This window comes from Branchiostoma lanceolatum, chromosome 9 (assembly GCF_035083965.1).
Source record: "Branchiostoma lanceolatum isolate klBraLanc5 chromosome 9, klBraLanc5.hap2, whole genome shotgun sequence".
NCBI lineage: Eukaryota > Metazoa > Chordata > Leptocardii > Amphioxiformes > Branchiostomatidae > Branchiostoma > Branchiostoma lanceolatum.
The window spans coordinates 4,916,353-4,941,711 of record NC_089730.1 but is presented as its reverse complement, the minus strand read 5'-3'; the positions used below and the strand labels follow the sequence as shown (position 1 = coordinate 4,941,711).

General features: G+C 42.8%; 1 protein-coding gene and 1 long non-coding RNA gene across 4 annotated transcripts; both read left to right on the top strand.

Annotated features, from left to right (window-relative positions):
* The first annotated feature begins 7,156 nt into the window (after nt 1-7,156).
* On the top strand, nt 7,157-10,573 carry LOC136441572 (kelch-like protein 3). 2 transcript variants are annotated; one of them, XM_066437927.1, is made up of 2 exons: nt 7,157-7,290; nt 7,863-10,573. In XM_066437927.1, exon 2 carries the CDS (start codon nt 8,003-8,005, stop codon nt 10,040-10,042), a length of 2,040 nt encoding a protein of 679 aa, XP_066294024.1. In that variant the 5' UTR covers nt 7,157-7,290; nt 7,863-8,002; the 3' UTR covers nt 10,043-10,573. The 2 variants fall into 2 exon arrangements, with proteins under 2 accessions (XP_066294024.1, XP_066294023.1); XM_066437926.1 differs by having other exon boundaries at nt 7,158-7,330.
* Nucleotides 10,574-21,862: 11,289 nt separating this feature from the next.
* On the top strand, nt 21,863-23,736 carry LOC136442428 (uncharacterized). 2 transcript variants are annotated; one of them, XR_010757003.1, is made up of 3 exons: nt 21,863-22,669; nt 23,186-23,294; nt 23,531-23,736. It is a non-coding gene; the product is annotated as an uncharacterized lncRNA (long non-coding RNA). The 2 variants fall into 2 exon arrangements; XR_010757002.1 differs by having other exon boundaries at nt 23,186-23,736.
* Nucleotides 23,737-25,359: the final 1,623 nt, after the last annotated feature.

Below are 25,359 nucleotides of genomic sequence, written 5' to 3'. Positions count from 1 at the left end.
ACCGCCAAGTCCCTTGCTCTCTTTATCAGGTCAGAAAATCTATATGAGCTTAAGTTTGGCCCTTGTATTCCAAAGCCTCGGACAGGCCTAGGTTTCAATGGAGGACATAAAGGCAGATACAGGTTGGCAAGGAGCATGAAAAGGAGACAGTTTGAAGGGCAAAGTGTGTTATGCATGAACGTTCGGCAGTAGTATGTGATCTCATGAAACTTAAGAACGTGTGCCGCCTGCATGATATCCTTGACGTCGTCTTTACCAATGGTGATTTCTCCCGTGTAAACAAAGTCAAGGATCTTGGTGAAGCAGAGGGGGGCAATTTTGTTCGTTTTTATGACATTTCTTCCGTCAGCGAGTTTTGACAGTATGGCTTTGAAAGACGGCGTAGATGACAGTATGGCCCGGTGGCAACGAAATCTCATGCCCTGTACCTGTACCACTACATCAGTAAATTCTCCGGTCTGACGTTGGCTATTAAGCTCAGCAAAGAGCTCACGACTGCCGCCGAAGAACATATCATGGAGATAAGAAGCTCTGATCATGGTGGTTTTTTTTAATCCTTCAGGAAATCTGGTAGAAACAATAGAAAAGAAAAGAAAATGTTAGAATGGCACAATGTGTAGTTCTAACTGGCGTAAGCAATAAAAACTGTGCGTTCGTTAAGTAACTAGCAATGGTATCGAATATGTAAGATGATCTAGTGTTCATGCTGTAGATTTCTTTCTTTCTTTCTTTTCTTTCTATACCCCACCATCACCATGACATCAGGAAGGAGTGGGTGGTATAAAAAGCCTCTGTTAACTTAATAAGATTGCACCTATTTTCTCTCAGTAACATTAGACCCTCAAACCTCAAATTAGTAATGTAAGTTCTGTTGCAGTACCAAGGTCACACACCAGGGGCCCAAATTGACCTTGACCTTTGTTCTCCCAACACCTACCCACATACCAAATATCAGCGTAATCAATTCAAATGTTCTTGAGTTATGCTGACTACATGCATCTGGACAAACATACAAGCACGCACACACACACACACACACACACACACACACACACACAACCACACACAAACACACACACACATGCAAGCTCAAAACAATATCTCCATTCATCATGGAGATAACAAAGGTTACACTTAGCCTCCGTTGCAGGCTCTGAAGCGGCTTTCGGGGGGCTAAATAATACACTTTCTGCAGCCACCCCGTAACTATCAGCCATCCTGTAACTATCAGCCGCCTGATAGTTACAGGATGGCTGATAGTTACGGGGTGGCTGCAGAAAGTGTATTATCTAGCCCCCCAAAAGCCGCTTCAGAGCCTGCAACGGAGGCTAGGTTACACTGCTTTTTCTGATGCTTAAATTCAAAGAATGTCATGTATCCTAGGTGTATTTAAGTTCCTTTACCTATAACCTACAAATATATCTATAGCTAGGTGCACTGGTGCACCCACAGTCAAAAACAGTACTAGTGTCTGACAAGAAAAAGTCATCTAGGACCCAATCACTCAACAGGTGCAAAGATCATTTTGGACAAACATTGTACCCTGATAAGGGTCCCGTTATCGGCTATGTTGGATAACGCAAATGTAATGGTTTAAGAATACGTTTAACCACCATAAAGCTTGTTACATTGGCCCCGTACACGGTAAGTCAAAAACTGATCAACAGCGGTGACACAAAGTTGGCCTAGCAATTCTAATAAGGGAACAAAAACTAGCATACATAAGTTATGAAGGTAACTTGGGGAGTCTTAAGTCCCATAATTCCGGTAAGGTTTTAAAAATCATTGTTGTGGAGATATGCATGGGTAGCTGCACATGATTAGTACACCTAGTTTTAGACTTAACCTTCAGGTAAATAACCACGAAGTCGGAGTATGCATGTGTGTTGAGGTTGGTTAGACCCAAATAGAAAAACCACAGTCAGACGTGTCACTGTGCATAGGATGCTATGCTTTAATGCACTTAAACAAGGGCTCAGAAAATTACTTACTGACATTGCAAGCCCCAACAATTCTTATGCACCAGAAAGCCACAGCTGTCTTACTTCAAAATCATGCAAAGAAAACAGATAATTGACCAACACGATCGCTCGGGACAGCTGACAGAAGAAAACAAACCTCAACTTTGACCTACTTCTAGGCTGGAACAATCCACTCAGGGCAGGTGATCATGAAACCACTAAGGAATTTCTTTACGCCAACTAAACTAATAAAACGTACAACTTGTAATAACTTGCCTATACCAAACCTACTTTTAAGTATAGCCAAGTATGCAATATTTAAGAACTGGTGTTACAACAAAGATAGAAATAACATATCCATATCCAAACTCATGTATATTTTCCGAACTGATAGTAAACACACTATTATGTATTGTAAGATCCCTGAATTGCAAACTACAGGAGAAGCCCTGCAGGGGGCTTAGCGTCAGAGCCAATACTGTGTATTACCTTACACTGTACGTTGTGTATAAAATAAATCCTTAAAATTGTTCACCATGATGTTATCCATATTGTGTAATACTGTTATGTTGATGAAACGTTATTTACATTAAAAAAAAATGTACGGCAATATCCCTGAATTTCAATCTCTTGAAATGTACACTATAGACGACTTAGTGCTAAGGTGTTACCAAAACTATTGTGAACACTAAGCTTTGTTACTGCTGTTAATCTGGAAAAATAAAGTGCCGGGGACGGACACGGACCTGTTTTAAAATAAAAACGTACAAATTTTGACCAAAATGGGAAAGATTAGACCCTACATGTTCCTTCTAGCCCAAAAGTCTCTAAAATGGACCACAATTTTCTAGAAAGAGAAGTGTTTTCAAAGGTTTAGTGTAGGGACTATATTTGCACTCGCAACGCAACTATGACGTCTGTCCTTCAATGCCTCCGTGCAGGTTGACTAGCGAACTAGCCGAGAACATGTCCACTTCGAAACTCTTAGATTATTCATCGTAGAATACGCCATGGGAAAATATGTCTTCACACGTATGAATGATTCTTATTAAACTTTCCATTGAAAACACACCTGAGTATTGTCTTAGTCTTTACCCTTGAATGATCGGAGTTAAAAATGACGAGCAAATTATGTTTACATTCCGTCACATCCGCCATCTTGACTAATCAGCATACATAGATTATGAAGGTAGCGTGGGGAGTCCAAAGTCCCATAATTCCGGTAAGGTTTTAAAAATCATTGTCGCGGAGATATACATTGGTAGCTGCAACATAATAAGTACACCTAGTTATCGACAAAACCTTCATGTAAATTACCACGAAGTCGGAATATGCGTGTGTGTTGAGGTTGGTAAAGACCCAACAGATAAAGATAGAAAAATGTGCACAAGTTCAATGCGGGCAAAAAACACAGATGTGTGCATAGGATGCTAAGGGCTCAGAAAAGGACAAGCCCCAACAATTCTTATGCACCAGAAAGCCACAGCTGTCTAACTTCAAAATCATGCAAAGAAAACAAATAATTGACCAACACGATCGCTCGGAACAGCTGACAGAAGAAAACAAACCTCAACTTTGACCTACTTCTAGGCTGGATTAATCCACTCAGGGCAAGTTAAACCACTAAGAAATTTCTTTACGCCAACTAAACTAATAAAACGTACAAATTTTGACCAAAATGGGAAAGCTTAGACCCTACATGCTCCTTCTAGCCCAAAAGTCTCTAAAATGGACCACAATTTTCTAGAAAAAGAAGGGTTTTCGAAGGTTTAGTGTAGGGACTATATTTGCACTCAATTTTTGCACTCTACTGCGCAACGCAACTATGACGTCTGTCCTTCAATGCCTCCGTGTAGGTTGACAAGCGAACTTGCCGAGAACATGTCCCATTCGAAACTCTTAAATTATTCATCGTAGAATACGCCAACTGAATATATGTGACCACGTGTATGAAGAATGTTTATCAAATTTTCCATCGAGTCTTGTCTTATTCTTTAACCTTGGATTATCGGAGCTAAAAATGACGAGCAAATTTTTACGGTTTACATGCCGTCACATCCGTCATCTTGACTAATCACATGATTCTATGTCAGGTGACCATTCGAATGTACGTAATGTGGAACTACTCGAAATAGGCTTTTGATCTTCAACTCGACGCGTTGGAAAAAAAATACGTAAAATATTTAAACATGCATGCCGTAGCAGAACAATAGACTTTTGCGTTTTAGCCTGGTTCCAGTTTCTAGGGGTCGGCTTAGGGGTGTTTTACCAGGCCCATTGTCAGTCTGCTTTATCGAGCCGTTTCTGTCAGCCTGTATACTCAGCTGCCATATAGAATTTCGCAACCTTTGTACTTAAGCTGCCATAGAGCCTCACCGCCACCCTAGCGAACTGATTTAATCCAAGAGCGTAAACCCACCCCGAGCGGACTAAGCTGTCTGGGTGGGCGGTAATCACTCCCAGCGCCGTAGAGATATCGGGGAGCCCCCCAAATGGTATGGTTTCCAGGCTTGTGCGTAAAGGATAATTAAACGTAGCCAGAAATGACTTCCTAGTTACCTTATCGGTGTTTGGACCCCCCTTTTCGTGCTGAAACGTTCCACTAGAACGCGAACAAAAATAACTTGCTGTAACTGCATGGTACAGTCAAACTACAGTGCGAAATGCTACCGTTAAATCAAATATATGTCTGCACAGCTTAAGTCACAATTATATGACTGTTGCAAGATCTAAGCTTGTTTTTGATGGTTTCACGGTAAAATGTTCGAGGATACAAGGTATGCGCAAGTCCGTAGAAAAGTTATCAGACCTTGGACCCCCGGGCCCGTTAGCAAACGTACAAACCCACCTTCTAAACGATCTAACCGTCAAAATATCCCTGGTCTTCGGTAGAAATATATGCACTTTCAACGTCGACAAAAGACACACATCTTGTAACGTCACCTACTACAGTAACGGAGTGCAGAAAGCACAGTCAGTTTCCCAGTTTCGCCAACAGGGAAGGAACATTACGCAAGTAACATTGACGTCACTATTTCCGGTTTCGAAGTACCCTGCGCACAGGTTTGTGGGTAACCTATTTACAGGTGTGAATTTTTGTAAGGTTCTGATGATGACGGTCAATACAATGTGCTAAATACATTTTCGGAGTGTAGCTTTTGTTTAATATTTCATTATTACAGTGATAGAAATAGTTATATTAGGACAATTAAACGTAGCCGTCTGGTCGTCAATGGCTTAATGGGCTCCTTCTTAGACTTGGAATTGGGTGGAGAGTCGCTAGGAGCGCGATTCAATCAGCCTCGGTAATATATCTTAAACGTTCCTGATGGCTGTTCGGGAAGTTCTGTATGATACGGACAGCGTAGCGCTAGTATGAATATAAAATGACAGTTAACGGAGCAGCTAAATGTGTGTAGGCGTGCGTTCTCAGTGTATGAATGTGTTCTCTACTTATTGTGGACGTACATATGCGTATCACTATGTGCTTTAAGTGTGCATGTGCCTTCTATGTGTGTATGTGTTCTATGTCTGGGTTTGTTTGTGTGTTTTTGTGGGTTGCTGGGATTGAATGAAGCCCTCTGTTCTCCAAAACGTTTAGAGAAGAAATAGAGACGTAGGCTCCATAGTGTCTTTTCCATCATACTTTTCGTTCCCAAAGGCTGCCCGGCCGGGCCCCGAATTGGAAATGTGACCCTGGTATTTGTAAGGGGAGTTTTGAGTGTGGGGATATACTTCCAGGTGGAAGTGTAGAAAACGATAAGGCAAACTGCCTTTTGCGGGGACTAGAAGAGGAACAGCGCGACGGAGGCACCGTCCCATAACTTATGCAGGATGATCCGACGATTGCGCAGTGTGGATAGTAAACTGCTCACACTTTAATAAACCTAGGTATAAAACCAGTTGTCATACTCAGCCCAATTAAGGCCTGTGACACCTGGGGGTTGGCTACGTTAGCAGTTATTTGCACGTTACTTTTGATGTATCTATCTATTTTCAAAAAAAAATTGGCCAGATGATGGAAATAACAAATATTTAGAATATCAAAACAAGAAAATTTTCAATCTCATATATTTTTGGGTTAAAAACAAAGATTTTGGTAAAAAAAATACTGCTGTTCATTGATCTGTGAATTCCCCGGCGGGGGCAGGGACTTTATCCTTGAATTTTTACGACATAGGAGATAATTAGAATTGAAATTAATCTGTCCAAGGCTATTTTGTCTAATCTGACGTAATCGTGTTTTATTTGGGGCCAAAACATTAAAAACAGTGATTTTTTTTCTAATTTTCCCTCAAAAATTGCTCTTGCTAAAATATGATCATTCTAAGGTCAAATAGCCTTGGATAATATTTTTCAGCAAGGTATAATACTAACAGATTCATTGCTTTTTCTAGGAATCATGTGATTTTGACCGGGGAAATAGCATTTAAAGCTGGCATACTACGGGGATTTAAGCTGATGTGTAAATTCCCCGCCGTTTTCGCGCCATACCACACTCCGGGGGGCCGTTCGAACGTTCGAACATGTTCGGCCGGTACCATTTTGCAGCTTCCACGGGGGTCCCTTTTTGTTAATAGCCTCTACTTATGTCAATATTTGATAGATATTTGATCAATATCTGTACCGTTATTATTCATAAGTCCCGCCAAAAGCAGTTAGTATGCCAAATATTTAGTAAATTCATGTTTTTGCAATATAACGTTACATTGTACCCGATTGGGCCATTCTGAAAACGTCATGGCCTCGCCTGGTTACCTGCGGTCACTGAGCGGTTCGAAATTCCTGTTCGACAGAAATTGTCACAGGCCTTAAATTGCCTGAGTATCTTTGTTGTCTTTTTTTTTCTGGGGCATTTTTATGCAATGTGGATGTTTAAAATGGATACAAATATGTTAGTACTACTACAACGTACACTGCGTTGATATACCCATGTACCCTTGTGACAGTACTAGCTTTGCAATTACTGATCTAATCAGTAGATGTCGCCCCTGCATGGTTGACTGCGGTAGCATCTATTTTTCCATGGGTACCAGTTTAGGTACTTTGAAATACATTCATACTTGCATATTTGTATGAAATATAATCAGATAAACTTATTATTATAGTTATTACATTTAATAAATGTGTATTTCTTACATTCATTCCTCTGATTTTAAAGACATATTAAAGTAGGGTTTTACCCAAAGTTGTAATGGACTAGTCCAGTTTGAAAACATGGCGGTACACATCACGTTTCCGAGAGATGAAAGAAGTCGGCGGTTCCTGACGCGCTCAAACACCTGGTGACGCCGGGAGACGTCATCACAACGGACACGGGATACATGAGGTACCGAACTACGGGGACGGTTGGGTTCACTGAACGTCAGGTGAAGATATATCGTACATTTTAGTAGCGTAACTTGGGGAGGGGGGCACACATGCTTGGTGCACGTGATCACGTTTACAGCTTGCCAACAATAATATAGACTTTCCAGGGTATAAAATGGGTTGCCTGGGTACGATATGTTTTAGAAAATAATAGCACGCAATGAAAAAGAATTGGCACGGCCCCAGTTTGCGCATTATCTGTGTATTCATATTCATATTCATATATGCAAATAGATTTAGCTCAAGAGTGCGCCGTCCAGGCCTTCTAAAGTTACCGTACAAGTAACTCAACTACATACGATTAATGTGGCTTACCTTCTTGGCCATAGAAAGAACATTATGCAATGTATATGTTATCCTAGGTCATAGATGATATAGCTCCTTATCACTTTAATACATGAATCTCTCTACTAGTACCGTAGCTAAATGAGAACACAAGCTAGGACAAAAGATTGATTTAGAATTTGCACTTATACTGTTGCCCAATTTCAACACACACTTTAACTTCCTCTCTCTCTCATTCTATTACAGTTGACTCTCTGGCTGACTGGCATCTCCATGTGATTACTGGGAGCGGTTGGATGCCCTGAACTCCACACAAATTTGACCTCTGTTGATAATTGGTAAATAGAAACCAAAACATTAGTACTGCATTAGTACATAGACCAACTATGATGATGGGGTCTCCTGTGCAAAAAATGCGTAGCTATTGTGACCGTGATGAAGACCACAACTGGCACAAGCACTGCAATGATTTTTATAGTTACCATGAAGATGGCTCCTGTAGCTTTGGAAACCGGTGCAACATTCACGCACTACATACTGAACTTACCAGACAGCGTAAGACCGGCGAATTCGTTGACGTGGTGGTAAAGGTAGAAGGCAGGGAGTATTCTTGCCATCGGGCCGTTTTAGCAACCGTGCCGTACTTTAAAGCCATGTTCTCCACCAACCTTCTGGAAAGTAAAGCGAAGGTTATAACGCTACACGACATTGACTCCAGCAGCTTTTCTAAAATTCTAGACTTTGTGTACACCGGAGAGATACAAATCGGAAAAGCCGACGTCCAAGATATTTTGCAGGTAGCACACATGCTGCAGGTGGAACAAGTCTTAGAGTACTGCGACATGTTCATTCAAAAAAACCTTCGCCCATCCAACTGTGTGGGTGTCATGCTCCTTGCCGACATGTATGGTTTGTCTAGTTTGAAGACATCAGCAAGACGCCAGGTGATCACTCGCTTCTTAGAGGTCGGACAAAGTGAGGGGTTTCTGAGCCTTTCTACGAAGCAGCTGTTGGACCTACTTGAGGACAAGGAGCTGCAAGTGGCAAGTGAAGACGAGATTGCCCTGTCGGTGATGCAATGGCTGGACCATGAGTCAGAAAGTCGCAAGACTGAGGTATCCAGGATTCTGCCAGTGATTCGGTTACCTTTTGTGCGGGTCAGTGTGCTAAAGAAGCTGGAGTCCCACCCTGCAGTAGTGGAGTCTGACGAATGGCTGGCTAAAATTACAGCAGCAAAGGAGGGACACTTAGATGGCTCATCTCATCAGCTGATGGCAGATGCAGGTAGAGAGGAGGCTGAGAGACAACCTAGGCCTGGGTTATCGGACGACCTGGCCATCATTGTTGGCGGTTGGAAGGCGGTCACTCAACAGGCTTACAGCACAAATCCTACACCTCCAGTGCCTCTACAAAGTATAATTTGCGTGGATCCAGATAGCAAGCAATGCTACCATGTCTCTGACCTTCCGACAACCATCGTTGGGAACCTGGGAGTAGCAAGGGCAGGACATTACTTGTACGTTACAGGGGGATGTGCCTTGTCTTGCCTACACCCAGACCCTCCTGGCGGCAACAAACCATCCAAACAAGCCTTTCAGTACGATTTCTCAACAGACACTTGGACAAGGTTACCCGACATGCCTCGCGGAAGGGCGGGACATCAGTCGCTCGTTGTTGAGGGCAAACTGTTCCTGATCGGAGGAAACACTGAGGCGACGTTCTTCAACATGTTCAGCATGGATTGTTACGACATCGAAGAAGGAGCTTGGATAAAGCCACCTAAAGTGCCTGCGATGAGCATTCCACCCAAGTTGACAGTGATAACATGTGGGGATAAGATCGTGCTCATCCAGATACAGATAAAGCAGAAAAGGCTTGTCGTCCATTCCTTCGATGTTAAAACTGAACATTGGACATGCTCCTACGAGCCCAGGTACAGAGACTTTAAAGTGGACATCAGAGCGATCACTAGTACTGTCAATAGCAAGGTTCATTTCTGTACTACTACTGGTAAAGAATTAGATGTCAGCTTAATGGTCTACACCTACGACTTGGAAAAAGAAACACCAACTATCGACAGGGAGGACAGATGTGTTTTCAAAGAGGAGATTAATGCAGTTAACGGAGTATGCAGGTACCGCAAGCGTTACAAGTATGTCAATGGACAGGAGGGTATCATCAATTGCATATCCAGAACAACCTATGATTTGAGTTACAATTACTACAATGTGGATAAGCAAACAACCCAGATGCTCCCCTTTGCCTTGTTTGGCCAAAGATTTCTTGCAACCGAGAAAGGCAGTGTTGGGTGGTACTGCCGGGATCAGTTGAGAAAAGTTGAGAAAGATAATCAGGGTTATGAAACATACAACATGTTCTATGACCCATACAATGAGAGCTCAGAATCAGATGATGAGACCTACTGAGTTGCTTACTTAGCTTCTCTGTTCCTACATGTAACTGTTCTTCCAGTCATTAAAGCCTGGTGTGTTGACAAGTAACTGAGGGACTGGAAAAGCTACACCTAGCCAATTGCAAGAGAAGGACTGATACCTGTTCATCAAAATGTGGTTAGAAATGCGGAGCAGAAATTTGTATGCAAAGTTCTATAAACCCCAGTATTTCTAGCCTACTAACCTGCACTGGGTTAGCTTTGATAAATTATGTTTTTTACCGACATTTGTTACTGTGTCGTTGTTGGTTAAAGTTTAATTGTTTATATCTTTCTTCTATGTATATAATGATTAGAGTTGAGCGAGATCCATTTTTTAGCTTCAGCATACAACCTGTATATATGACTGTAGATTGCCCTGCATTGTTTACATTTTTGTCACTATTTACTTATGATTGATATACTAATGTTATACAAGTGAAGGTAGAGATGTATTGTAAGTGCCTGTAATGTCTTCCATGTTTTTACACTTTGTACTAGCTAATAAAAGACTCATCAAACACAATTAAGATCAGCTTACTCACTCGCTATCCGTTTTGATGTTGTGAGGGTGAAACATGCATACACATACACTTCAGATGTGGCAGCTTATCCTGATATAAAATCAGTTTGATATCATTTTTATCTCCATGAAAAATAGAGATAATGTTTTTGTCGAATCTGTGTGTCTGTCTGTGTTTCTGGACTATTGTAGTCAGCATATTTCAACAACCTTTGGATGGGTTACAATGATATTTGGTATGTGGGCAGATATTGGGGAGACAAGGGTCTATTTTGGGCTCCCTGGTATGTGACCTCGGTACTGCAGCAGAACTTTTTTTTTTTTGTATCTTTTAACCTGGGCGTGATATGGTCTATTTTGGGTCCCCTGGTATGTGACCTCGGTACTGCAGCAGAACTTCTATTTTTGGTATCTTTTGACCTGGATGTACTATGGTCTTGATTATTGGTGGCAGAACGCTTGTAATCGGGAAGAAGTTTTGTAGAATTTGGCCCCTTAGCTAGCAGCTTGCTCTGGAACTGCAGGGTTGGGGTTGTCAAAATCTTCCAAGGAGAATACCTGAACAAAGGAACGACGGATTTCCATCATAGTGTGCAGGTAGCTTAGACAGAGATGTAGATAATGAAGTGCTATTATAAATTAAAACTTAATTTGTATAATCAATGAGGAAAATTCATATTTGAAGTGTTCTCCATTGTAGGACTCAAATACATGTAACATAATGATTATTAGAGGTGGAACGTTATTGCCTTTTTTCTGAGGCATCTTTATGCAATGAACATTTGAAATGGACACAAATATGTTGATTCTACTACTACTGCATTCATATAAAGGAGGGTCTGCATGCCCTTTTTCGTGAAGCGCTACGAGCGATTTTAATTCACCGTTAATCGTTACCGGCCGCCCTGAATTTACCGTTAAGCGTTATCGGTATATTAATCGTGAAGCGTTACTGGTCGTTTTAATTCCTCGTTAAGCGTTATTTGTCATCCTAAATTCAACGTTAAGCGTTATTGAGTAATTCCTCGTTACGCAGGAAAAAGCATTTCAGTGGGTCAAGATTTCAAAATTTTCTCCAGGGAGCACACGGCTCCGGCGAAAATATGTCGGTAGGGTGCCCCCCACAAAATTTCGAGCTGAAACTCTGCTATTTTTCACTCTACCAGCAAAGTTTTCTCCTCAAAATTCAGGACATTAAGCGTTTCGCGGTTCAAGATTTTAAAATTTTCCCCGGGTGCATGCCGGGCCTCCGTCGAAAAACATTGTCAGGAGGGCGTCGACCCCCAAACTCAAGCTGAAACTCGTCTGTATTTTTTCACAAACAGAGATATCATTAAACTTAACTTAAATTACCAGTAATAATTGCCCATCGAAATGCAAGAAAAGCGTTTCAGGGTGTCAAGAATTTTCCCCGGGAGCATGTCGCAGCTCCGGCGAGGTCTGGAGGGCGTGACGCCCCTCAAAAATCAAGCTGAAACTCTTATGTATTTTTTTTTTCAAATAGAGATGTCATGAAACTTAGCTTACTCTTCAGGAAAATCCCCCCTCAGAATTCAGGAAATAGCGTTTCAGAGTGTCAAGATTTCAAAATTTTCGTCGCGCCTTCGGCGCTCGTCATCGTGATCATGAAATTTCCTGCCGCCGCCGAATTTAAAGCGTTCGGAGCAGGCGTGCGAGAATGGCATAGCGTAATAGGTCTCCTGCCACAAGACCAGGGCGACTAGTGGCAAAAAACCGTCGTCTTCAGGGGTATCTCATGTTCTAAAAATGCTGAATTTACCGTTAATCGTTATCGGCCGGCCTGAATTTACCGTTAAGCGTTATCGGCTGCCCTGAATTTACCGTTAAGCGTTGCCAGGACCCCCCCATGCAGACCCTCATAAAGACAGTCTAGTACTGCAATTGTCAATCTAATCAGTAGATGTCGCCCCTGCATAGTTGACTTCGGTAGCATCTACTTTTTCATGGGTACCAGTTTAATTACTTTTATTATAAGACTTGGATTGCATATTTCAGTATGAGATATAACAAGGGTTTCTAATTTTGTTACTTGCTGTACTTTTAGTTCTGTAAATTTGTATTTTCTTTCCATGATTTCTATGAATATAAAGTTTAAATCAATATCATTTTACCCAAAGTTGCAATGGCCTAGTCCAGTTTGAAAACATGGCGGCACACATCACGTTTCAGAGAGATGAAAGAAGTCGGCCGTTCCTGACGCGCCCAAACACCTGGCGACGCCGGGAGACGTCATCACAACGGACACGGGATACATGAGGTACCGAACTACGGGGACGGTTGGGTTCACTGAACGTCAGGCGAAGAGAAATCGTGCATTTTAGTAGCGTGATTTGGGGAGGGGGGCACACATGCTTAATGCACGGGATCACGTGTTTACAGCTTGCCAACAATAACATATACTTTCCAGGGTATAAAATGGGTTGTTGAGGCTAATAGTTGCCTGGGTACGAAATGTTTTAGAAAATGATAGCACGTAATATAAAAGATTGGCGCGTCCCTACTAGTAGTTTACTCTTGAGCATTATCTGTGTATTCATATGAAAATATGCAAAGTAGCTCAAGAGGGTGCCGTCTAGGCCTTCTGAAGTTACCATACAAGTTACTAAACAACGTACGATTAATGTGGCTTACCTTCTTGACCATAGAAAGGACATTATATATGATATCCTTGGTCATAGATGATATAGCTGCTAAATGAGAACACAAGGCTTGAAGCTAGGACCAAAGATTGATTTATAATTTGCACTTATAGTTATACTGTTGCCCAAGTTCCACACACGTGTCACACACTTTAACTTCTTCTCTCTCTCATTTTATTACAGTTGACTCTCTGGCTGACTGGCATCTCCATGTGATTACTGGGAGCGGTTGGATGTCCTATACTCCACACAAATTTGGCATCTGTTGATGATTGTTTAACAGCAAAAACAAACAAAAGTACTACATTTACCAACTGTGATCATGGGGTCTCCTGTGCAAGAGATGCCTAGCCATTGTGACTATGATGAAGACCACAAGCACTGTAAAGATTTTTATAATTATAATTTTGAAGAAAGCACTTTTAGCTTTGGAAATATGTGCCACATTCACCCGCCAGAACTTACCAGACAGCGTAAGACCGGGGAATTTGTCGACGTGGTGGTGGAAGTAGAAGGCAGGGAGTATTCTTGCCACCGAGCCGTTTTGGCAACCGTGCCATACTTTAAAGCCATGTTTTCCACAAACCTTCTAGAAAGTAAAGCAAAGGTTATAACGCTACACGACATCGACTCCAGCAGCTTTTCCAAAATTCTTGACTTTGTGTACACCGGAGAAATGCAAATCGGAAAAGATGACGTCCAAGATATTTTGCAGGTAGCACACATGCTGCAGGTTGAACAAGTCCTTGAGTACTGCAAAAAGATAATGGTAAGTTTCCTTTGCCCGTCCAACTGTGTGGGTGTCCTGCTCCTTGCCGACATGTATGACTTGTCTATATTGAAGACGACTGCAAGACAAGAGGCAATGACTCACTTCTCTGAGGTCAGACAAAGTGAGGAGTTTCTAAGCCTTTCTTCCAGGCAGCTGTTGGACCTACTTGAGGACAAGGAGCTGCAAGTTGCAAGTGAAGACGAGATTGCACTTTCGGTGATGCAATGGCTGGACCATGAAGCAGAAAGCCGCAAGACTGAGGTATCCAGAATTCTGCCAGTGATTCGGTTACCTCGTGTGCGGGTCAGTGTGCTAAGGAAGCTGGAGTCCCATTCTGTAATACAGCAGTCTACCGAATGGCTGGCCAAAATCACAGCAGCAAAGGAGGGACACTTAATTGGCTTACCACATGATCAGCCGATGGCAGATACAGGAAGAGAGGAGGCTGAGAGACAACCTAGGCCTGGGTTATCGGACGACCTGGCCATCATTGTCGGTGGTTGGAAGGCGGTCACTCAGTACAGCGCGAATCCTACACCCCCAGTGCCTCTACAAAGCATAATTTGCGTGGATCCAGATAGCAAGAAATGCTACCATGTCTCTGACCTTCCGACATCTATCCATGGCAGTATGGGAGTCGCAAGGGCAGGACATTACTTGTACGTAACGGGAGGATGTGCCTTGTCTTGCCTACACCCAGACCCTCCTGGCGGCAACAAACCATCCAAACAAGCCTTTCAGTACGATTTCTCAACAGACTCATGGACAAGGTTACCCGACATGCCTCGTGGTAGGGCGGGACACCAGTCAGTCATTGTTGATGGGAAACTGTTCCTGGTTGGAGGGAACACTGAGGCGACGTTCTTCAACATGTTCAGCATGGATTGTTACGACATCGAAGAAGGAGCTTGGATAAAGCCACCTAAAGTGCCTGCGATGAGCATTCCACCCAGGTTGACTGTGATAACATGTGGGGATAAGATCGTGCTCATCCAAATACAGAGAAAACAGAAAAGGCTCGTCGTCCATTCCTTCGATGTCAAAACTGAACATTGGACATGCTCCTACACAAACAGGTACAGAGACTTTAAGGTGGACATCAGAGCGATCACTGTTGGCAACAAGGTTCATTTCTGTACTACTACCGGTAAAAGATTAGATTTCAAGTTGATGGTCTACACCTATGATTTGGAGAAAGAAACACCAACTATCCAGTCGGAGAACAGAGACTTTTTCAAAGAGGAGATTGATGTAGTTAACGGAGTATGCAGGTACCGCAAGCGTCACAAGTATGTCAATGGACAGGAGGAGATCATCAATTGCATATCCAGAACAAGTTATCGTATGCGTAACTTTAGTTCATACAGTGTGGATAAGCAAACAACCCAGGCGCTCCCCTTTGCCTTGTTTGGCCAAAGTTTCCTTGCAGCCAAGAAAGGCAGTGTTGGGTGGTACTGCCGGGACCAGTTGAGAAAAGTTGAGAAAGATAATCAGGGTTTTCAAATGTACAACATGTACTATGACCCATACTATGAGAGCTCAGATGATGACACCTACTGAGTTGCTTACTTAGCTTTTCTGTTCCTTCATGTCATTACAGTTATTAAAGCCTGGTCTGTTGACAAAAAAACTGAGGGACTGGAAAAACTACACCTCTCCAAGAGAAGGACTGATGCGATTTGATCAGAATGTAGTTAGACATGTGAACCAGAGATTTGTACGAGAAGTGCTAACCCCAGTATTTCTAGCCTACTAACCTGCAATGAGATAGCTTGGATAGATTATGTTTTTTACTAACATTTATTTTTGTCGTTGTTGGTTAAAGTTTCATTGTTTATAACGTTCTTACATGTATATAAATGATTAGATTTGGCCCATTTTTTAGCTTCAGCATACAACCTGTACATGTATATATGACTGTAGGTTGCCTTGCCTTGTTTACACTTTTGTCACGATTTACTTACTTATTATATACTAATGTTGTACCAAGTGAGGGTAGAGAAGTAAGAGCCATATTTTTACAGTTTGTACTCGCTAATAAAAGACTCATTAAACGCAAGATATCAGCTTACTCACTCACTATCCGTTTTAAGGTTTCCTTACTGGCTAAATTGGCATTTTGACTCTACATTGTTTTCTCACTAATGAATTAAGAAAGAACTGTAGCTGTAATGAATATTGACTGCTGGTCATGAAAGAATTCTAAATATGATTTTTGGACCATATGGATGACATCAAATTTTGTTGCCCTTAATATGTTTTTTTGTTTGTTCAAAGCTAAAATACAGCACTTTGGTACATCACACTGCAATGAGACTGTTTTCCATGTGCGTAATGATCAAAGCTACAAACGTACGTCCGCATAAATTGATATCTATGAAGTGGCCATAGTTATTAGAAAATGATTATTTTTAATTAGGTAAAAACTTTTATTTTTAATAACTACAGATGATAAGTAGATATCAATGTGTGCGAACCTTCGTTTGTAGCTTTGATCGTTATGCACATGGAGAACGTAGTTTCATTGCAGTGTTATGTACCAAAGTGCTGTATTTTAGCTTTGAAGTCATATTAAGGGCAATAAATTTGATGACGTCATCCATATGGTCCAAAAAATCAGAATTAGAATTCCTTCATGACCAGCTTTCAATATTCAGTACAACTACAGTTCTTTCTTAACCCTCAAACCACCGTATGGGGTCAAAACTGTCCCCAGGCGTATATCAACATGTGCCATTTTGACATTTCGAGTCAAAAACAAAATTCCTTCTGTGAGTCTGTTTGTATATATGTCTTATAACTTCTCACAAGTTTTTACCGAGATTGGCTCATTGTTGATTAAGTTATCCTAGAAAGTTAACGCGTAGTCCGGTGGGATCAACACTGACCCCAGCAAAATCTGCACTAATATTCCCTATTATTTGATACTTGTCATCTACTAACATATATGATAAGGGTTATTATGATCATAGTTACAAAATGTATTTTTTTAGAAACGTGAAAAAAACATTTTTTTAATGAACGTAAAGATAAATGACGTTGCAACGTATTATGACGTCATTTATGTGATTTTATTGACGAAAACCAACAAATTGGGTATTTTCACATAACTCAAAGGTACACGATAAAACTTAAATAGAAATTATGTTTAATAAATCAAAATACATCCATAGACTTTATTTGTAGATGGTAACAGGAACGACGTCAAAATGACGTCATAAAAATTATATTCATAATCAGGTTACACTAGCGAATTCCGCCATCTTGGTTCCGCCATCTTTAATTATTTTAAATGCATTTTTCCATCATATAACCTCATAACACAATAAAAAAATGGACCAAAACGTTATATTAAGAATCTTTCTGTTTGAATAAACATGTTAAAGATGAAATTTGAGGTTGAAATCGCCGGTTATAGCTAATCTAATTATATCGTCCACCATCTTAGATTTTGACCGAAGACGTAATCAAATATGCATGAATTATGAATATTAAATCATAGAAGGGATAGTGAATTACATTGGTTGGTATTGATATAAGAAAATAAATGCAGTTTAAAAACACAGCTCTAGAATTACATTGTAAAATCCAAGCGACTTTTTCCAAATATGGCTCTCAGAAACCGGTTGCCATAGCAACATGAAAACATTAATCAGTTATTTCATTAAATTCAAATTGTTGCCAACAAAATTCTAGCAAAGCTGACCAAGTTTGGTTGTTCTAGCGTAAGACATTCAGATGCTATATGACATCAAGTGTTGGCGCAGGCCTCAAAAGAGCCCGCTTGTCTGAATAGCGTAAGTTGCAAAAGACGATGTTCCCTATTTTTGCATAAATTATGATGATAAGCAGAAATCATTCACACCTAATCATGTAAAACTGTCCCTTAGAGATTGCTTAAACTATACATATATACAAACCAAAAAAAAACAGTCACCAATAAAGCTGTATTTGTAGAAAAGATTGTGGGGTCAGTTTTGACCCCATACGGTAAGATTAGTCGTAAAAAAGCTACGGTGGTTTGAGGGTTAATCTGTTTATGAGAATAAATGAAAAGTCATAAGAGCCAATTTATGACATGTTCATGTATGTCCGCAAATCCTGGTATGAAATGTGTTGTCATATTATTTTTGGCTTTTTTTGTTTTGTTTTTCTGGAGCGTCTTTATGCAACATAAACGTTTGAAATGTACACAATTATCTTCATTCTGCTACTACTACATTGATTCATGGTCTCATTCATGAGTTTTTCCGCCCCATAGGCTTACATTGTACATGTTATAATACGTGTTTTGGGTGCGTTCGTGATGAAGCTATAGGAAATGCATCAATGTCATTCATACTATATTGAGAATATTTACCCTAAATCATGAAAAAAAATTGCCAACAATTTCACTACATACAAGCTCGCATCAATTTTTTTATTGGTCAGAAATTACCCGCAATGGCAGAGCAGCCTTTCTGGCGCTGAATTGATGCAGAGTTTACAGGTTTCACATAATACACAACATATACATATATTATCCACACTTGCATTCTGTGGAACTGTCGCAAGGGTCTGGGCGGCTGGCATTCGGCGCCACCAGGGGACCTCAATACGACCTTCCCCAACCGAAGTCAGGTACCCATTTACACCTGGGTGGAGTGAGGAAAGTCGTGTAAAGTGCCTTTGCCAAGGGCACAAGATCGGGGACATGACAGGATTCGAACTCGGGACCTCTTGGTTATAAGCCGAGCGCTCTGCCGTTGCCCCACACGACCCCCCAATTTTGGGTCCCCAGAAGATGTCATCCATATAATAAAATCAACATAGCTTTCAACCGTCACAAGACAGGCAACACACGTTAAAACGAAAACATAAGTGTGAGTAAGATGACAGTCACGTAAAAGACCATGTAGAGACAGGAACACCAATCTTGTCGGTGTGTTATTCAGGGACAGAGGTACAAGTCTTGTTGGCGTGTCATTCAGCGTCAGGGACACATCATTGTTGGTGTGTCAGTCAGCATCAGGGCAGAGGCACCAGTATCATTGGTGTGTCAATCAGGGACAGGGGCACCAGTCATGTTGGTGCGTCATTCAGCACCAGGTACAGGGGCATCAATCTTGTTGTTGTGTCATTCAGGGACCGGGGCACTAGTCTTTTTTGTGTCATTCAGCACCAGGGACAGGGGCACCAGTCTTGTTGTTGTGCCATTCAGCACCAGGGACAGGGACACAAGTCTTGTTTGTGTGTCATTCAGCACCAGGGGCACAAGTCTTATTGGTGTGTCATTTAGCACCAGTCTTGTTGGTGTGTCATTCAGGGACAGGGGCACAAGTCTTGTTGGTGTGTCATTCAGCACCGGGGACAGTGGCACCGGTCTTGTTGGTGTGTCATTCAGGGACAGGGGAACCAGTCTTGTTGGTGTGTCATTCAGCACCAGATACAGGGACACCAGTCTTGTTGGTGTGTCATTCAGCACCAGTCTTGTTGGTGTGTCATTCAGGGACGGGGGCACCAGTTTTGTTCTCGTGTCATTCAGAGACAGGGGCACCTGTGTTGTTGATGTGTCATTCAACACCAGGGACAGGGGCAAAGTCTTGCTGGTGTTTCATTCAGCACCAGGGACGGGGACACCAGTCCTGTTCGTCTGTAATTCAGCACCAGGGACAGGGATACTAGTCTTGTTGATGTGTCATTCAGCACCAGGGATAGGGGCACCAGTCTTGTTGGTGTGTCATTCAGGGACAGGGGCAATTATTTCGTTGATGCGTCATTCAGCACCAGGGACACCAGTATTGTCGGTGTCACATTCAGCACCAGGGGCAGGGGCACTAACCTAGTTGGTATTTTTCAGGGTCACACGTCTTGTTGGTTTCATTTAGCGGCAGGGCTTTAAGGTGCTTAATATGCATCGGGAGATATTGAGAAAATGAGAAAATTCCGAAGTGCCAGCAGCGGGTGTTACATGTAAAATACCATATTCAATCTCCAGACAATTAAGTGCTGTTGGCGTTTTCGTGTAGAGCCCAGCTCTAGCGGTGATCAGTACCAGGTTGGGTGCGGCACGAGATGGCGGATTCCTACAAGTGCGGCTTTATATACCCCACTGAATTCTACGGCTACATATACCCCACTGAAGTCAGTACGTCCGACAGGGATACAGAGCAGACCCTTGCCACCACTCCATATCGACGATCTGTCCCAAAGTGCAGCAAGAATGCAGGAGCAAGATCACAGCAAGAACGGGAATGGAGAAACGGCCACGTCGCCTCGAGAAGATCTGGACGATGTGACACTGATGTTAGGGCGTTCTCCCTCCGTAAAGTTCACGAGGGCACCACCCCATCACTCCGTGGAGACTCCGAGGGCACCGCGTCATCACTCCGGACACGATCCGAGGGCACCGCGTCAACACTCCGGACACGATCCGAGGGCACCGCGTCAACACTCCGGACACGATCCGAGGGCACCGCGTCAACTCTCCGGACACGATCCGAGGGCACCGCCTCAACACATCGGACACGATCCGAGCCCACCTCCTCATCACTCCGGACACACTCCGAGGACACCGCGTCAACACTCCGGACACGATCTGAGGGCACCGCGTCAACACCCCGGACACACTCCGAGGGCACCGCGTCAACACTCCGGACACGATCCGAGCCCACCTCCTCATCACTCCGGACACACTCCGAGGACACCGCGTCAACACTCCGGACACGATCCGAGGGCACCGCGTCAACACTCCGGACACGATCCGAGGGCACCACCTCAACACTCCGGACACGATCCGAGCCCACCTCCTCATCACTCCGGACACACTCCAAGGACACCGCGTCAACACTCCGGACACACTCCGAGGGCACCGCGTCAACACTCCGTACACGATCTGAGCCCACCTCCCCATCACTCCGGACACGATCCGAGGGCACCGCGTCAACACTCCGGACACACTCCGAGGGCACCGCGTCAACACTCCGGACACGATCTGAGCTCATCTCCCCATCACTCCGGACACGATCCGAGGGCACCGCGTCAACACTCCGGACACGATCCGAGGGCACCGCGTCAACTCTCCGGACACGATCCGAGGGCACCACCTCAACACTCCGGACACGATCCGAGCCCACCTCCTCATCACTCCGGACACACTCCGAGGGCACCGCGTCAACACTCCGTACACGATCTGAGCCCACCTCCCCATCACTCCGGACACGATCCGAGGGCACCGCGTCAACACTCCGGACACGATCCGAGGGCACCGCGTCAACACTCCGGACACGATCTGAGCTCATCTCCCCATCACTCCGGACACGATCCGATGGCACCGCGTCAACACTCCGGACACGATCCGAGGGCACCGCGTCAACACTCCGGACACGGTCCGAGGGCACCTCCTCAGCAATTCGGACAGACCGATGGAGGGAGAGCAGATGGGTACCATAACCTTCGGGAGCAAGACAAGAAGCAAGTACCATTAAATCCGATGTACGGCGCAGATTTGCCATCAGGTCAGTTCTGAATACCACGATAGCATATAATTTCTTCCTAGTTCACTTCCAAGTTTGACTTTGTAGTCATATTACTATCACTGCACGAAATGGCCACGTATCCTGACGGATCCGACGTATCCGGAATCGGGCCTCATGGCGTTTCCGAGCGAATCCGGAAAAATCCCAGTTCACTGCTCGGATACTGAGGTGCCCGCAGATCCGACCAATTCCGACGCCGTATTCCTCTGGATCCGTGATGCGCCTCGGATACCCGAAAATATTTGTGCGGATCCCTCGTTTTTTTATATTTGGAATGTTCGGATTGTTTGTATGTCGGTAGTTGTTTCGGATCCTGACGAATAAATACACACGCGTACGGCACGGCATGATCTCATTTCCTGACGAATCCAGCAGATCCGGAATTACGCATTATAGCAGACACGGAACGTTTCCGATTGAATCCGATGCACCTCAGATCCGACAATTCCGGCGCCGTATACGTCTGGATCCTTCATACGTTTCGGGTACAGATACGGAACGTTTCCGAGCAAATTCAGACAATTACCAGGTACAGCTCAGATCCGGCAATTCCGACGCCGTATACGTCTGGATCCGTGATGCGCCTCGGATACCTGAGGATATTTGCGCGGATCCTTCGTTTTCAGATATTTGTCAATATGGCAGAGATAATCGGATTGTTTGTTTGTCGGTAGTTGCTTCGGATCCTAACTTACAAATACACACTGCACGGCATGATCTCAGATCCTGAAAAATCCAGCGGATCCGCAATCGTGCATCATAGCAGATACGGAACGTTTCCGATTGGATCCGATGCACCTCAGATCCAACAATTCCGACAAATCCTGACGTATCCGGAATACGGATTCGTGTCCAATCTCCCACAAGACACTGCGTGTCATGACGTCAGGCGCGAGAAACGATTTTGTCGGTGAACAGCACGGAGACAAGAACGGCGTTTCATCACTCTCTGTGCTTAACATGGCATCGTCAGAGTCTACCATGGTCGACCAGTGATTTTTAGTGACTTGAGAGTCGAAGGGGATTCGGTGTAAACTCAAACGCGCGGCATTGCGAAGTAGTCTTCTTCGTGCATGCAATATTCGTCGCCCCCCTCCCCCTTGTAAAGTTGGTAGGGAGTCGATTCATCATTTAGAGGGACTGCCCTTTGGTAAGTACAAATTGGAAAATTCCTGTTTCTAACTAGTTTGAACGTCAGTTATCCTCCTATTGTGGCTTGACATATCATCGCATTTGCATGACATTAAGAATTGTCCAGTCAACCTGCACTTCTACACCGTTAGGATCTAGGAAATTTATAGCTTTCAATTTGTTCGTTCTTGCCAATGGTCAACAGACATTTGTGTCTGGTTAACGTTTCAGATACAACTTAGCAAGCGGTTGAGGGAAAGATAATTAAAGATATCCTGTAACGGAAAAGAATGTCATAGGTATTTGTCCCACAAAGGTCCCACAGTTTGTGGATAGTGAGCTGGAACTTATGTGGAGGTATAGTAGTGTGTTTCAGTGATTATTGCATTCAGTTATAGCTGTACTTGTTTGATCAATATCATATTCAAGTTATGAATGTAAGTTTTACCTATTCAATTAAACGATGCCAGATTCATTTTTTACAAATGTGATTATGTGATATGTTTAATATTTGTCATATATATATCCTATACAGCATCGGCAGATACTTCCTTCACAAATGCAGCACATGTTGTGAGGACCTTAGCTTGGCTTGGAACAAAGCAATCAGCTGTCAGATGCTCAGAGTACCTCAGGCTCCTTCGGTAAGGCTTAAGTCCATCATCGGTACACTTCAATGTTAGCTGAGACAGGCATGATGGATACCCATTGTCCCTTGTTTTTTGTTAGCTGCTGTGATGAAACGAAGCCCATCACAGCAAGGAGGTTATATAGTCTATATAACCTCCTTGATCACAGTTATGTCAAAATCATGTGACATGTTACTTAAATACTAAGTATGTGAATTGATATTTATTCATCATTTGGTTTTATCATATAGGAACTGGTTCATCACAAGATGAACTCCAAGCTGAGTCCAACATGCTACAGTAGATACAGAAGAAATCAGCCTTGCCTGTACCTTACCAAGAGTGCATGGAAGAAGTGAACTCAGATGGGGAGAGGACGATTATACACATGCAGTTCCACGGCATATACTACTTACGTGTAAAATGTGGCGTGTCATCATGGGAGTTTTTCAGACAGTATAATGTTCTTTGAAGTTTCTATTTTCAACCTCTGTATTTGAAATTATTTGTATCTGATATCTTTTAGACGAAGAACAGGCCACAAATAAGGCTTTCATTACTTCAGTATAATATGTAGAACATGTAGAATTTTTTGGTCCAAGTGCACTTTACGCCTGTAAATATTACCACCATGATGTGATGGTTGTTAATTGTAATACAATTTATAACAATTGTGCTTACACAACCCTAATTTACCGACATTAACCTGCATATGCAGAGGTGCTTTGAGTATGTGGATGTCCCTCGGCCTGTCTTAAACGAAATGGATTATTTAGCCACATAGAACTTCCGTATTGTGTTTGATAGTTTTTGAACTTAGAAATGCATATATGTTGAAATATGAAATAATGTTACATTCAGGCTTTCCCAAAACTTCCTGTCATTGAATAATAATGTTTTGGGTATCGTTAAATTAAGAATGCACGCGTATTTATGAATAATCAACCATTCTATCAAACTTTGTGTGTTTGATTTGTACATATTCGTGGCAAATACAAACATATTCAGAGTCACAATATGTCAAAGATTGTAGAAAGTCTGTATGTTGGATCAGTCTGTATCCGTGGCAAATACATACTGTACGTATCTGCCAGGATCTTGGGCAATTTCGTGCAATGTACGGCCCCATATCCGTCGAAAATTCCTATTTTTGTATTCCTCCGGATCTGAGGTTCCGGATCACAGTCCACTTGTATCCGTCAGTATCCGCAATTTTCTTTCAAAAAATACAGAAAACTTCCTGTACGTATCCGTCAGGATTTCCGTACAGTGTACGGCTCCGTATCCGTCGAAAATACCTCATTTTCGGATTCCTCCGGAAATATTCCCGATCCCGGTGCGGAAATTTTCGGATCCGTTAGGTTGGATTCGTCAGTATCCGTCAGTATCCGCCAAAAATACAGAAAAATCCCTGTACGCATCCGTCAGGATCTGTAGCATTTCCGTACAGTGTACGGCTCCGTATTCGTTGAAAATACCTACTTTCGGATTCTTCAGGAAATATTCCATATACCGGTGCGGAAATTGTCGGATACGTTACACGAATCCGCATGTATCCGTCAGTATCCGCCAAAAATACAGAAAAATTCCTGTTCGTATCCATCAGGATCGGTGGCATTTCCGTACAGTGTACGGTTCCGTATTCGTCGAAAATCCCTTACTTTCGGATTCTTCAGGAAATATTCCATATACCGGTGCGGAAATTGTCGGATACGTTACACGAATCCGCATGTATCCGTCAGTATCCGTCAGTATCCGACAAAAATACAGAAAAATCCCGGTACGTATACGCCGGGAAACGAGGCCATTTCGTGCAGTGTATTATCTGGCTTTTCCCTTATTATTTAATCGCGAGACTTAGAAAAGATGAGTTAGTCAAGGGAGGGCTTCCTCCTTAGGAGTGATAATGAAATGATAATGATTTTTGGTTTTGTTGAACATGCAGTTTAAAAAAAGAATTATCAGTAAGACAACAGGATTTTTGCTACAAGACATCGGATATCAATACTTTTGTACAAAAATATTGACTTCTTTTTTGTAAAAAGTTTCAACTTGCATTGAGTTTCACAGTCACAAATAA